Genomic DNA, 12,222 nt, shown 5'->3' with positions numbered 1-12,222 from the left:
TACAAGTAAGATCAGGGCCCCATCATGCAAGGCACCGGACAAATGCATAGTATGATTCAAACGTCATATCAAGGAGTTTACAGCCTAAAAAGACATGTCAGGCAAAGAGTGGAAGGAGAAACAGGCAGTGAGAAGTGAAGTATCTTGCCCAGAGTCACATGGCAGGTCAATGTTAGAGCTAGGAATAAAAATCTAGTCTCTCCATTCTCAGTCTAGTATCTTAATTCACTCTGCCACTTTCTGAGCCTTCCGGAGGCAGGCATGAGATAAACGAAAGAGGCAAAGGAATTTACAAACTAAAGTGGAATTTTTCGAAGCTGTCTAGGGCAGTGCTTCTCAATCTTTTTTTATAAAGTACTCCTTTAAAAAAAAGTAAAATTGGAATTACCCCCAGTACCTACAGTTTTCAGACACACAATTTTTTCCTACTATTGCAACACATTTGTTTAAGCAACTTAATCGTAGCCAGGCAGGCGATGACATTTTGGGATATAAAAAGTAAAACAATAATAAAGCGCTGTAAAACTTACAACAAAAATTCAGTTTTCTCCAAATTTCAGTTGTGTTGAAGTCCCCACCAGACATCTCTCAAGTACCCCTAAGGGTACTCGTACCATTGGTTGAGAAACACTGGTCTAGGGGATTTAGACACTGATTTCCATTTATTTTGAACTGGGCATCCAAACCAATTGGGCAGCTTTGAAAATCTGAGCCTATACATAGAAGTATCTTTTCCCTTCACTGAAAAAAGCCCCGCAGATTTATGTCAACTCTGGCAATGGAAGAAAGGAGCAATTATCAGAGCATAGCAACACCACACAATACTGTCAAGGAACAAAACAACATACAATGAATATACTGTCTGACTCCAGGCTCTACTAAAATTCCTTCACACCTTCCTTCTTGTATTCATAATGTTAACAGTTTCAATTATTCCCATCTAATCTCCCTGATAAACGTTTTGATATTTAAATCCAGCCTCGGGTCCATATATTATACATATTTTTTTAGAAAGGGCAACAACAACAATAAGAAGCTGCAGCTACATGGAATTAATGAGCTACAAGGAATTAATTCTATCACAGGGTTTTGGAGACATCCAAAGCCTCTTGTGATCTGCTCTGGTGGTTTCAAACATTTCCAGGGCTAGGACATGCAATTATTTCCTTGCAATTCACGGTAGCTTATCTGCAAATACTCTAGACGCACCGTTCTTCTTCTTATAAATCAAATGCCAACATGTCTCTATTTCCCCCTGCCCCCACAAATGGTTATTAAGTCAAATTTCTCTGCCAAACACATTTTTTAAAATTAGGAATGTAAGACATGATGACTAGACTGAGACTTCGGCAGCATACTCACATAAGCATACCCACATGAGCATATCTAACAGAGGCAGCAGTGGGGGAGGGGGCAGCACTGGCTCCTACTCCCCCCTTGCTGCCTCTGATACAGAGGCAGCAAGGGGGAGGGAGCAAGTAGTTGAGTACTAGACTACTCGCTTACATCCTGACATTACACATGCTAAAGGCACAGTCTCGCCTTGCATCTTTCAGACACGTGGAGGGCAGGGGAGGCCGATAGTTGTTTGTAACCATGTGAAGCAGCCATATTTCCAGCTCAGGGCTCTGGTTCTCCTCCCTGTTCGTTCACATTTACGTGGTCACTTTTCATCGTAAAAAAAAATCAAAGTGCTTGACAAATGTGTACATATGCACAGAGTAGCAATGACTCTGGGGGGAAGGTGAAAAGCCTTCCGGTGTATAACACTTTGGCTGTGTCTAGACTGCAACCCTTTTTCGTAAAAGGGATGCAAATTAGACATATCGCAATTGCAAATGAAGCGGGGATTTAAATCTCCCCCACTTCGTTAGCATAAAAATGGCTGCCGCTTTTTTCCAGCTCGGAGCTTTGCCAGAAAAAAGCGCCAGTCTCGACGCGGATCTTTCGGAAATAAAGCCTTTTCCGAAGGATCCCTTATTCCTTATTTTAAGAGATTGGCGCTTTTTTCCGGCAAAGCGCCGAGCTGGAAAAAAGCGGCAGCCATTTTTATGCAAATGAAGTGGGGGGGGGGATTTAAATCTCTGCTTCATTTGCAATTGCGATATGTCTAATTTGCATCCCTTTTATGGGAAAGGGATGCAGTCTAGACACAGCCCTGAAGAGGTAGCGAGGGGCAGGGACCATCTGGGCAAGGATACTGGAATGGATGTTTCATTACAAAAAGGATGTTCCTGAGAGCGTTATTGTTGCTGGGCTAGCCAAGATGGTATTTTTAAGATTGCCCCCTTTCCCCAACAAGGGAGCTATGGCCAACTGAAAACTGGGGGCAGCGGGGTAGGAGGAGTGCAGGTCAAAAGACAGGACCAGGACCAGGACCAGGAATGAATAGAAACCTTGGTTCTACTCCCAGCACTGTTGCTGAGCTGCTGAAGGACCGTGGGTAACTCATCCCGCTCTGTGCCTCAGTTTCCACACCTGAAATGCAGAGATGCAGGCCCAGCAGCAGATGGGGCAAAGGGGGCAACTGCTCCAGGGCCCATCAATTCAAAAGGGCTCAGGGCCATCACGACTGTGGTAGCAGCAGCGTCTGGATCTGTGGGCCCTTTAAATCTCCGCCGGAGCCCCATGCAGCGTGCTCCAGGCAGCTCTGAGGGCTGAGGGGGGCCCGGCATGATCTGGGAGGTGCTGAGGGCTGGTCCGCCTGGACCTGCCCCTTCCACCTGAGGCCCTGCCTCTTCCAGGAGCCCAGAGCCAGGAGCCTCCGCAACTTGTCCAGGGTCCCGGTGATGCTGCCTGCTTTGAAGCTCTACGGACGGAACGCGCCACACATAAACTCTTGCAGTAGATATATTCTGATTCCTGGCCAAGCGTGAGGGAAACATGGCCAAACCCCTCCTGGTGACAAAGACGATGGAGAAAGCTGAAAATGAATTCACAGCGTCCCGTAAGTTATTCCCGAAGGTATTCATTCCTCTCAGAGCCCTCGCATCTAGCCCTCGGCCTGTAGAGTCCTGGGAGATTCTTTCTTTAGCTGCTACAACCTTCTTCTGGAGGTTGGCATCTGCTTCCCCATGCCAAACTTCCTCCCTGCTGCATTGACTAATTAGCAGCGTTTAAGCTCTGTGACTCACTGATCATTGCATGCAGCCGCCAGCCTCCCAACGCGAACCGCTCTGCGTTCAAAAGCTGGGCAGTCCCAGCAACCTGCCTCCAAAGGAGAAAAGCAATAACGCCGAGGTGTAAACTGCCCAGCTTTCAGGAAGCTCTGATGGCAATAGCTCGAATGAGTTTATTGCCCTGGGATACGCCCTCCAGCTCCTCCTGCCAGTGCATAACTCAGCCTCCGACACCCCCTTCCCCTCCGTTACGTCTCTTAGCGCTGATTATTTTCCCCGGCTCCCATTAGTTTCATATCCGTGTCCTCTTTTGGCAGGTCCTTCCGCCATTTAAACCAGCCTTCAGCTTGCCCTCGGAGAGAACAGTTCACAGCGATTTTATCTTTTCTATTAGGCAGTGATTGCAAAACCTCAGTGGGTTCATTAGCGGCTTGATAATCCCTCCAGATTTATTAGTTTAAATTGCTCGCTTCCATCTCTCATCCCCATTTAAATTTACTAATTTCCTTAAATATCTCTTCCATCTGCCCAGGTTTCGCCCGGCATCACCCTTCTTCTTAATAATCCTTGTCAAAAATCCAGTCAGCTCCAGGGAGAGCTGGTCTTTTGAATAAAGTGGAAAAATAAACGGAGGTAAATAAGATGCTTTTCTTGATTGATCTCAAGCAAGTGCGAATGGCTCTAGGAGCCGCTGCTTTTTAATCTCTCTCTCTAAACTGGGTTAGAGAAACTGGTGTCAGATCCCAACGAAGAGTCAAAGCCTGAGCTGCCCCACATCCGGATTCAGAGATGTTACTCCTGTTGTGTATTGTGGAATTCCCCAGGCGGTCCAGTGACAGAGCATTTATTATGTGTATTACGGTAACGTCTCCAAGCCCCAATTAAACATCTGGGTCCAACTGTGCTAGGAGACACGTGACAAAGGCAATCATCTCAGCCTGCAATTTCTCATGGCCTACATGTCACAGGATGTGGTAGGTGAATGAGACAGATATGCTGGGTGGGGATGATATGGGGGGAGGGGGTTGATTTAGGCTCTTCCTTTACTGGGTACTACTATGGCAGAGAGCAGAACTCACACCAAGAACAGCCTAACACACAATTGTGGGGGGAGGGGGGAGAGTGCGCTTGATTTTCATAACAACAGATCTGGTAATAATACATTGCACTCCTCTCAGGGAGCCTCGGGGTAATACATTTAGCCTCTCAACACACTTTGTCGACCGCTCCTGTAAGCCTTCCCTTGTCGACCGCTCCGCGTCTAGACTGCCGCGCTGGGCTGGATCAGCTGATTGTCGGTACAGCGCGGCGGCCATTTTTATTTTAATGACGCGGGGATTATTTCAATCCTCACTTCATTGACTATGCGGGTAAACTACTTTACATGGCTCCATCGACGGAGACACGTAGTCTAGACACACCCCATGACAGGAACACAAGGAGGTCGTTGGTTTTCATTTGCCTTCCCCTGGCTCCTGGGACACAGGCTACTTGAAGTGACAGGCCACATGGCGATGATACCTCCACACATAATCTAACCCCATTCTTAGGATTTTGAGTCTTGGGCAGCTCTCAGCCTTGACATAGGAATGGTCCAACAGGGCCTTCTCTGCCTGGCAATCGTATCTGGACTCATGAGTGTCTGACAACGGCTTTTGCTCCATACTCCTTAGATATGGCTGTGGAAGAAGGGTCCCTTCTTATGGTGCTGGTACTTACACCCACTACTGATCATTCCAGAGTTTGGAAACCAGCTGTGCTGATACCAACTGGCAAAGGAAGCCAAGTACAACGGCAGCCAGTAGGGACAGGGACCACATGATACTGACTAGGACTAAGAGGCTGCCATATTGATGCTCAAGAGCACTGTGAATTAACTGAGCCTGTGGCTCACCAGGCCTCATGTCCCTGTGGGGGGAGGAGGGAGAAACTGATAGTGGTTGGGTTTGTGAAACAATCAAAATGCCCATTGTTGGGCTTGGAGACCCATCGAAACAGAAAGGGACACAATGACACTTCCGGGTATATACGTACAGCACCCAAGGTGGTACGGCTCGGATCTGTGCGTCGCTTTGTGCGATGGATCAGAGACGCACGATCCCTGGAACGAGGAACCCGGGGACTAGAAATCACAGTCTGAAACCCCCACCCTCTGAACACCAACGAACCTGGCAGTGGAGGCGCCTAGCAACTTTTGCACTCCAGATTTATGTTACCAGCTGAGCTCCTGGAGAGCTTCTTTCCTACTCTCCCAGTTGCCAGCCACTTGTACTGAATGAATTAGGACTCGGACCAAATAGACGAGTCCACAATGGGAACGGCGTTGACTCGGGTTCGGAACCATGGAGGGAACCCGGAGCGAGAATTGGGACAACGCTAGCACAAGCAGGGAACCTGTGAAAGGCATTTTTCTCTCTCTGACGCCTCCTTTCACACTCCAGCTCTTCACGCCGCTCCCCCCCACTTGCTCTAAGTGCTCTTGCCCGTCCATTTCTCTCTCGCCTACAGTTGGATCACCCTCCCTACACACTTGGCTCCATCTGCTTCCGTCTGTCTCCCACCCAAATACATAGACACGCAGCATGCTTCTTCTCTCGGCTTTCCTGGCACGCGTGCACACGGGCATAAATATTCATAGAAATTATAGAATCAGAGAATCGTAAGGGTTGGAAGGCACCTCCAGTTAATCATCGAGTCCATCCCTCTGTATCAAGGCATGATAGATTTCATTATCCCTAAACCATCTCTCCTAGCTAGGTGTCTGGTCTCATCTGAGCTAGCGCCAGAGATAGCAATTTCCCCACCCTCCTTGGTGACTTGTTTGGAAGACCTGCTAGAGCTAGGGAGTTTTATCCTGGCTTTCTCCCTGCTTCTGCTTAAGCCCACTGCCTCTTGTTTAGCACAGTGCGTGGGAATCTAGCCCGGGAGTGATAACAGGAGCTGTAAAGCTAAATCCAATGAGCCATGTTACAAAATATACCTCTCTCCACCTGTTGCATTCACACTATCCCTCTGGATTGTCTCACACACACACTCAGTCTCCCTCTCCCGCAATGCACAGTCACGTCCCCCTCGGTCACATCGACATATGGCTCATATCCCTCTCTGTGTGCAGTTGCCTCAGACACTCTGCCATACTCTGACTACAGAAACAGCCTAGTCCCCTTTCACCCAAGCTAGAACAACATGCGCTATATAGATCTGTGCTGATTTCTGCCAGCTGAGGACACAGCTCACTTTCTTGCAGAGTATTTTTGCTTCAGGAAAACATGGCTGGTTTGGTATGGGGGGGAGGGGTTGGATTCACCATCTTCTGTTGGAACTTACTTTTCCATCTTTGAGAACCACCAAGGGGCCAGTGGAAAGTTTCTTAGAGGGGTGATTTAACTTTCCAGTCTGGGTTTATGCTACCAAAGCCTGTGGCCTTTGCTCAGACAAGCACTCCTAACACAATGGCTAAACAGGTATTGCAGGATCAGTCATCCCTCTATTTTTCCATTCATGTGCAGAATAGATTTTGTTCTGTGCACCAAGGCATGTGCAGATGTGCACCACCAGTAGAAACACAGGCTGCCGGCTGTGGGTGCTCTGCTAATCAGCTGGGAAGCACCTGAATCTCTCCTGGGTGGCTGCCCAAGCACATGGCTTACGGGGAACGCTCACTTGATCTAAACCCCATTGAAATCAGTGCAAAGATCCCCATTGTCTTCCAAGGACTTTGGATCAGGCCCTTTGTGTAGGGCCTAAGCTACAAATAATGCTTTTATCTCCCCTACCACCTCTTTATCCCAGCTCATCCAGGGGAAGAGGGATGGTCTTGGGGCCAGAGTCTGGCTTTCCCATGCAGGAGATCAGGTGTCTCTGTTCCTAGCTCTAAAGAGCCCCATGTCTCAGCACATGCAGTACGAGAACCATTTTGGTGCTTGTGTCTATGCCGGGTGCCCATTTCCCAGTCTACGGAACTAGTGGATTAAGCCTTTTTCACCGCGCACGTCGGCAGGTGCTCTTGTTCTCCTCTGAAGTTTGGATTTCTGGACCCCACACCTCCCCAGACCCTTTCCCCGATTTTATGAATCTTCCTCTACCCTCCTGAGACGGTGGATCCACCCAACACCACCAGCCACGCTCACAGAAGGAGCTGATCAGCTGTCGTTCACACGACACTACATGCCGGGGAGAGGAGCCGAGCAAACGTCTTACCAGATTAGTGAAGATGTATGTGTAATAGGCGGACGCCATTCCCAGTTCAGCTGCCTGTGAAGGAGAGGAAAGGAGATTAGGCAAGTGAGTGACAATCTTCCATCTCAGCGGCAGTACCGGGGGAGATGGTATCAGACGTGTTTCCATATCTATCACTTTGCATGAAGGACTCTCCTGTCCTTTTCAAAGCCATAGAAAGGGTAGGACCCTGAAGCACCATTTGCCCTACTAAACGAACGACTTGAACGCTGCTTTTCAGAGGTGCAGTCAATGGAAGCCGCGGGCTATTCATTATTACTTAGCTCTATTATTTCAGTGGTGCCTAGGGACCCAAACTGGGAATAGGGCCCCATTGTACAAACAAATAACCCAAATTCTCACTGATGTTTTTAAATCCCAGAGCATTAGGCCCATCTAATTCCACTACGTGCATGATGAAGGACAGAGGATTCCTCCCTCCACCTACCTCTAATCTAGGATTGAGAGTAGACAATTCATCATGGGTGACTAAGGAGAAAGGGAACCAGGAAGGAAGATAAAACAATCAAAACAGGCCCATTTGCATAAATTACTAGCAACAGTGATTTTAACAGCCCTCGGTTGACAGATGAAATGTTGAAGATCAAACTCAAGGAACGGATGGTCTGGTCTGCGCACAAATTTGGTGCCAGGGACTACGATGATTAAGACAGGAATTCTTTACATTGATGTATTTATAGTGGTACAACACAGTAATTCCCAGTGGTGCTGGAAAAAAATGTGGGTGTGGATGCTGAACCTGATTACCCCTGTCCATGCCCCTCTCCACCCCAGGCTGGGGCTACAGCTAGAGGCAGCTTTAAAGCCCTAGGAAGGGGCAGAGCCCCCAGGGCCGGCAACTGAGACTCTGGGCATGGAGCTGGTGGCCAGGTGTCAGCGGGTCACCTGGGTGCAGGCTGCTGACCGGGATCCCATGAACGAGCCATGATGGATGGAAAGCCTGGGAGTGGTGCAGCATCTCTGCACCCTTGCTTCCCACAGCTATGGTTATACCACTATAAAAGGTGCCTTATACTAGTTAGAGATGTTAAAGACTAGTCGACTAGTCGATTCCTCCCGCCCTTGCTGCCTCTAATCAGATAGAGGCAGCAAAGTAGGGCCGGGGGAGAGAGAGAGAAGGTACTTCAAAATGGCAGTGTCGCAAAGCTGACCCTGGGCTCCATGCTGCACTGCCGCTTTGAAATGCACAAGAGCCCCCGCTGGGGACTCTTGTGCATTTCAAAGCTGGCACCCACATGCACCCTGGAGTCAGCGGAACTTCCCGCTGGCCCCGGGCTGCATGCGGAGTTCTGCATCCCTCCTCTGAAATGTACAAGAGCCCCAGTAGGCTCTTGTACATTTCAGAGGAGGAATGCGGAAATGCCTATCGACTAGTCAAGTGGAAATTCCATCGACTACTCGACTAATCAATTAACCTCTAGTTAACATCCTTAGTACTAATTCAACATCTTCCCCTTCCCATGCCGAACAGACTCTTTATAAAGGAGCAGCCACACTTGGAGGGATTGCACCAATTTAGCTGTATCAGTAGAGATAAGGGAGTACAACTTAGGCCTCAGTTGGAGTATTGTGTCCAGTTCTGGGCACCACCATTTCATGAAAGATGTGGAGAAATTGGAGAAAGTCTAGAGAAGAGCAACAAGAATGATTAAAGGTCTAGAGAACATGAGCTATGAGGGAAGACTGAAAGAATTGGGCTTGTTTAATTTGGAAAGGAGAAGACGGAAAGGGGATTTGAGAGCGGTTTCCAAGTATCTAAAAGGGTTTCACAAAGAAGAGGGAAAAAACTTGTTCTTCCTGGCCTCTGAATATAGAACAAGAATCAATGGGCTTAAATTGCAGCAAGGGAGGTTTAGATTGGACATTAGGAGAAACTTCCTGCCTGTCAGGGTGGTTAAACACTGGAATAAATTGCCTAGGGAGGTTGTGGAATCTCCATCTAAGAGCAGGTTGGATAGACATCTATTAGGAATGGTCTAGATTGGGGTTCCCAATCTTTTTCGGTCCCCGTACCCTCTTGGCTTTTAGTAAACCTTCCCGTTCTCCTTATTCAATATGAAAGGAAATAAATTCTAGATTCTAGAATCCACAACTCTTTTCACTAACACTACTACTTTTGGAATATTTCAATTAGGATAATCTAGTTATTTACCAAATATTCCCCGTATCCCCTTGACAAGCTTCTCGTACCCCCTGGGGGTATGTGTACCCCAGGTTGGGAACCCCTGGTCTAGATGCTTAGTCCTGCCGTGAGGGCAGGGGATTGGACTCGATGACCTCCTCAAGGTCCCTTCCAGTTCTAGTGCTCTATGATTCTATGAACTTGTGTAACCAGTCTGTAAAAGTAAAGGAAGATATAGCAATATATTGTTGGGGGAAGTAGAGAGACTCCCCTGAAAAGTAATTTTCATTCTCTTATATCAGGTGGCTTGGCACCCCTGACAATTTCAATTAAACCCAATGTTTATTTTGCACTGTGACGAGCCAACCTTCGAATGCGCTCAGATTCACACTGTGCAAATCGCCCCCAAGTCATTCGGGGAGCTCCTTCTTTTCTCTGCCCTCCAGCTGGAGGCTGATGATGTCAGGCAGTGGGCGGGTGAAATCAACACAGAAGAGGTGGAGTTCTTGGCTGGATTAGCCATACCAGCAGCAGCTAACGATTCAAAACAAGGCAGACGCTACTGCTCCCTGTAAACATCCACCCTCCACAGTGGAACTTTTCCCACTCCCTTCTCTCAGTCAGATTCCTGCAGTCTAGAATCATAGCTCTGCAAGGCTGGAATCAACCAACTAGTCCACCTGCTGTGCTGAAGCAGGATTAAACATACCTACACCATTCCTGGCACTCGTTTGTCTAATATACCCCTAAACACCTCCACAGCTTCTCAGAGACGCCTATTCCAGAGCTGAACTACTCTGACAACTAGAAAGTGGGGGGATTCTATTATCTAACTTACATCTCCTGGCTGTAGATCATGCCAATTACATCTTGTTCTACTCTAGGGTTGCCAGATACTTTCACAAAAACTCCCCAACATGGCAGGGAAAAAAACTGGTCGAGCAAAAAAACAATAACAAACAAACAAACAAACAAACAAACAAAAAAACGGGGAACTAAACTTGCTGAGGAAAAAAACCCAGGCTGCTGTGCCTTTAAATTCCCACACTCCCTGCTCCCCCCATCCCCACTAGATGAGGCAGGGGAAAAATGTTGCCGGCCTTCTGTCCAAAAAAACCAGAAAATATTGGACATGTCTTTGTTTTTTACCGGACAGAAGATGCAATTACTGGATTGTCCGGGCGAGAACCGGACATCTGGCAACCCTATCCTACTCTCAGTGGATATGGAGAACAATTCATCGCCACCCTCTTTATGAGCCCATTGTTTTGTGCCCTCTCAGCCTTCTCAAAACAAAACATGCCCAGTTCTTTTGAACCTTTCCCTGTAGCAGCGGCATAATCAGAAGGGCCCACTTGGGTGGGCCCTGACTTCGGATGGGTGGGTGGCGATGGAGGGTGGGAAGAGGGAGACAGGAGGGCTGACCAGGCGGAGAGTGGTAAACCCTGGCACGTCGACCCCGGATGGAGCGTTGGGCAAACTGGTGAGGTGGGGCAAGTGATAGGGAGTGAGGCAAGTGTGTATCTGTCTATCTATCTTAGGTTTGCCAGGTGTCCGGTATTCACCCGGACAGTCCGGTATTTTCACCTCCTGTCCGGTAAAAAAAATTCAGAGAATACTGGACACCTAAGATGTCCGGTATTTTCTGATTTTTTTCCCCGGCCAGGAGGTGAAAATGCTGGGCACCTGGTAACCCTACAAACACTCAGCACCCGGCCTCCCCCGCCCAGCACCCATGCTTACCTGGTTCTGCAAGGCTGCCAGCACAAAATGGCTGCCGGCAAAAAGACCAAGGGGAAGCAATGCTTCCCCTGTGTCTTAGTGCTCAACCGCTCCTCTGTTCCTATCCCTGCACTCACTCTTAAAGGGGACATGTTGTTTTAATGCTGGGTTTTTAAATTTTTTTTGCTCAACAGCTTTGGTCCCCTCCCACCCTGAATTTTTTCCTGGTGGTTTTTTTTGTTGTAGGGGGCGGGTTTCGGTATTTTTGTTTCAACCATCTGGCAACCCTAGTCTGTCTGTCTGTCCCTTTCTCATTCTCGGCAGCATTTGTCTCCCCCCTCTGTGCTCCTTCGGCCATGTTTTCTGGGTAGGCCTCAGGGCAGGCCTACAGGTCATCTACCACCAAACAAAGGGAAAGAGTCCCATGCACATAAAACCGAAGGATGATATCTTCCCCACCACCTGCCTGGGACTGGGTGTCGTCCTGTTGTCTGCCCTGAGGTGTCAGTCCTTTCCCAGCTGGCCCTCAGGTTTGCACTAGCCTGGTAGCAGCATCTCTTTCTCTCTCCCCTTCCTTTTCTCTCACTGAAGGAGGGGTTCTAAAAGGCCCTATGCAGCCCGTAACTGAATTCAGGGGTCCCTCATTGACCTGAGGTAATAGCCTTTAAGAATCAAGGGCTAGCTGCCTCCAGACACCCTCTTGCAGCCGCCCTGCCTGACTTTGTCACACCATCTTATCCTTTTTATCCATCGTTACGAACATAACAAATCCACAGCCTCTACTGATGCAGGAATGGCAGCTGTGACACATCCTCTGCAGGGAAAACGAAAAGGAGATTTTGTAGCCTGGTAGCTATTTGCGGGAACTCTTTGCTGATAAGCTGAAGGCTGGAAAATGAAGTACAAAAGGATGGGGGGGGGAGGGGGATACTCACAGGAACTTTACCACCAACATCACTGAGCACTTATGCACCACATGTAGGGGAAGAGCCTCAAACCACTCTGGACTACCTCTGCTAG

General features: G+C 48.3%; 1 protein-coding gene across 1 annotated transcript in view; it reads right to left on the bottom strand.

Moving 5' to 3' along the window:
- The window catches only part of GRIK4 (glutamate ionotropic receptor kainate type subunit 4), a 368,975-nt gene that overhangs the window by 83,145 nt on the left and 273,608 nt on the right, over positions 1-12,222 (bottom strand). The window contains exon 7 of the mRNA XM_075909747.2: positions 7,320-7,373. Within this exon, the coding sequence (XP_075765862.1) occupies positions 7,320-7,373 (54 nt within the window). The remainder of the gene's footprint in view (positions 1-7,319; positions 7,374-12,222) is intronic.

This window comes from Pelodiscus sinensis, chromosome 25 (assembly GCF_052426305.1).
Source record: "Pelodiscus sinensis isolate ZL-2025 chromosome 25, ASM5242630v1, whole genome shotgun sequence".
Lineage (NCBI taxonomy): Eukaryota > Metazoa > Chordata > Testudines > Trionychidae > Pelodiscus > Pelodiscus sinensis.
Note: the sequence above shows the minus strand (reverse complement) of the source record. Positions and strands in the feature narration are given on the sequence as shown.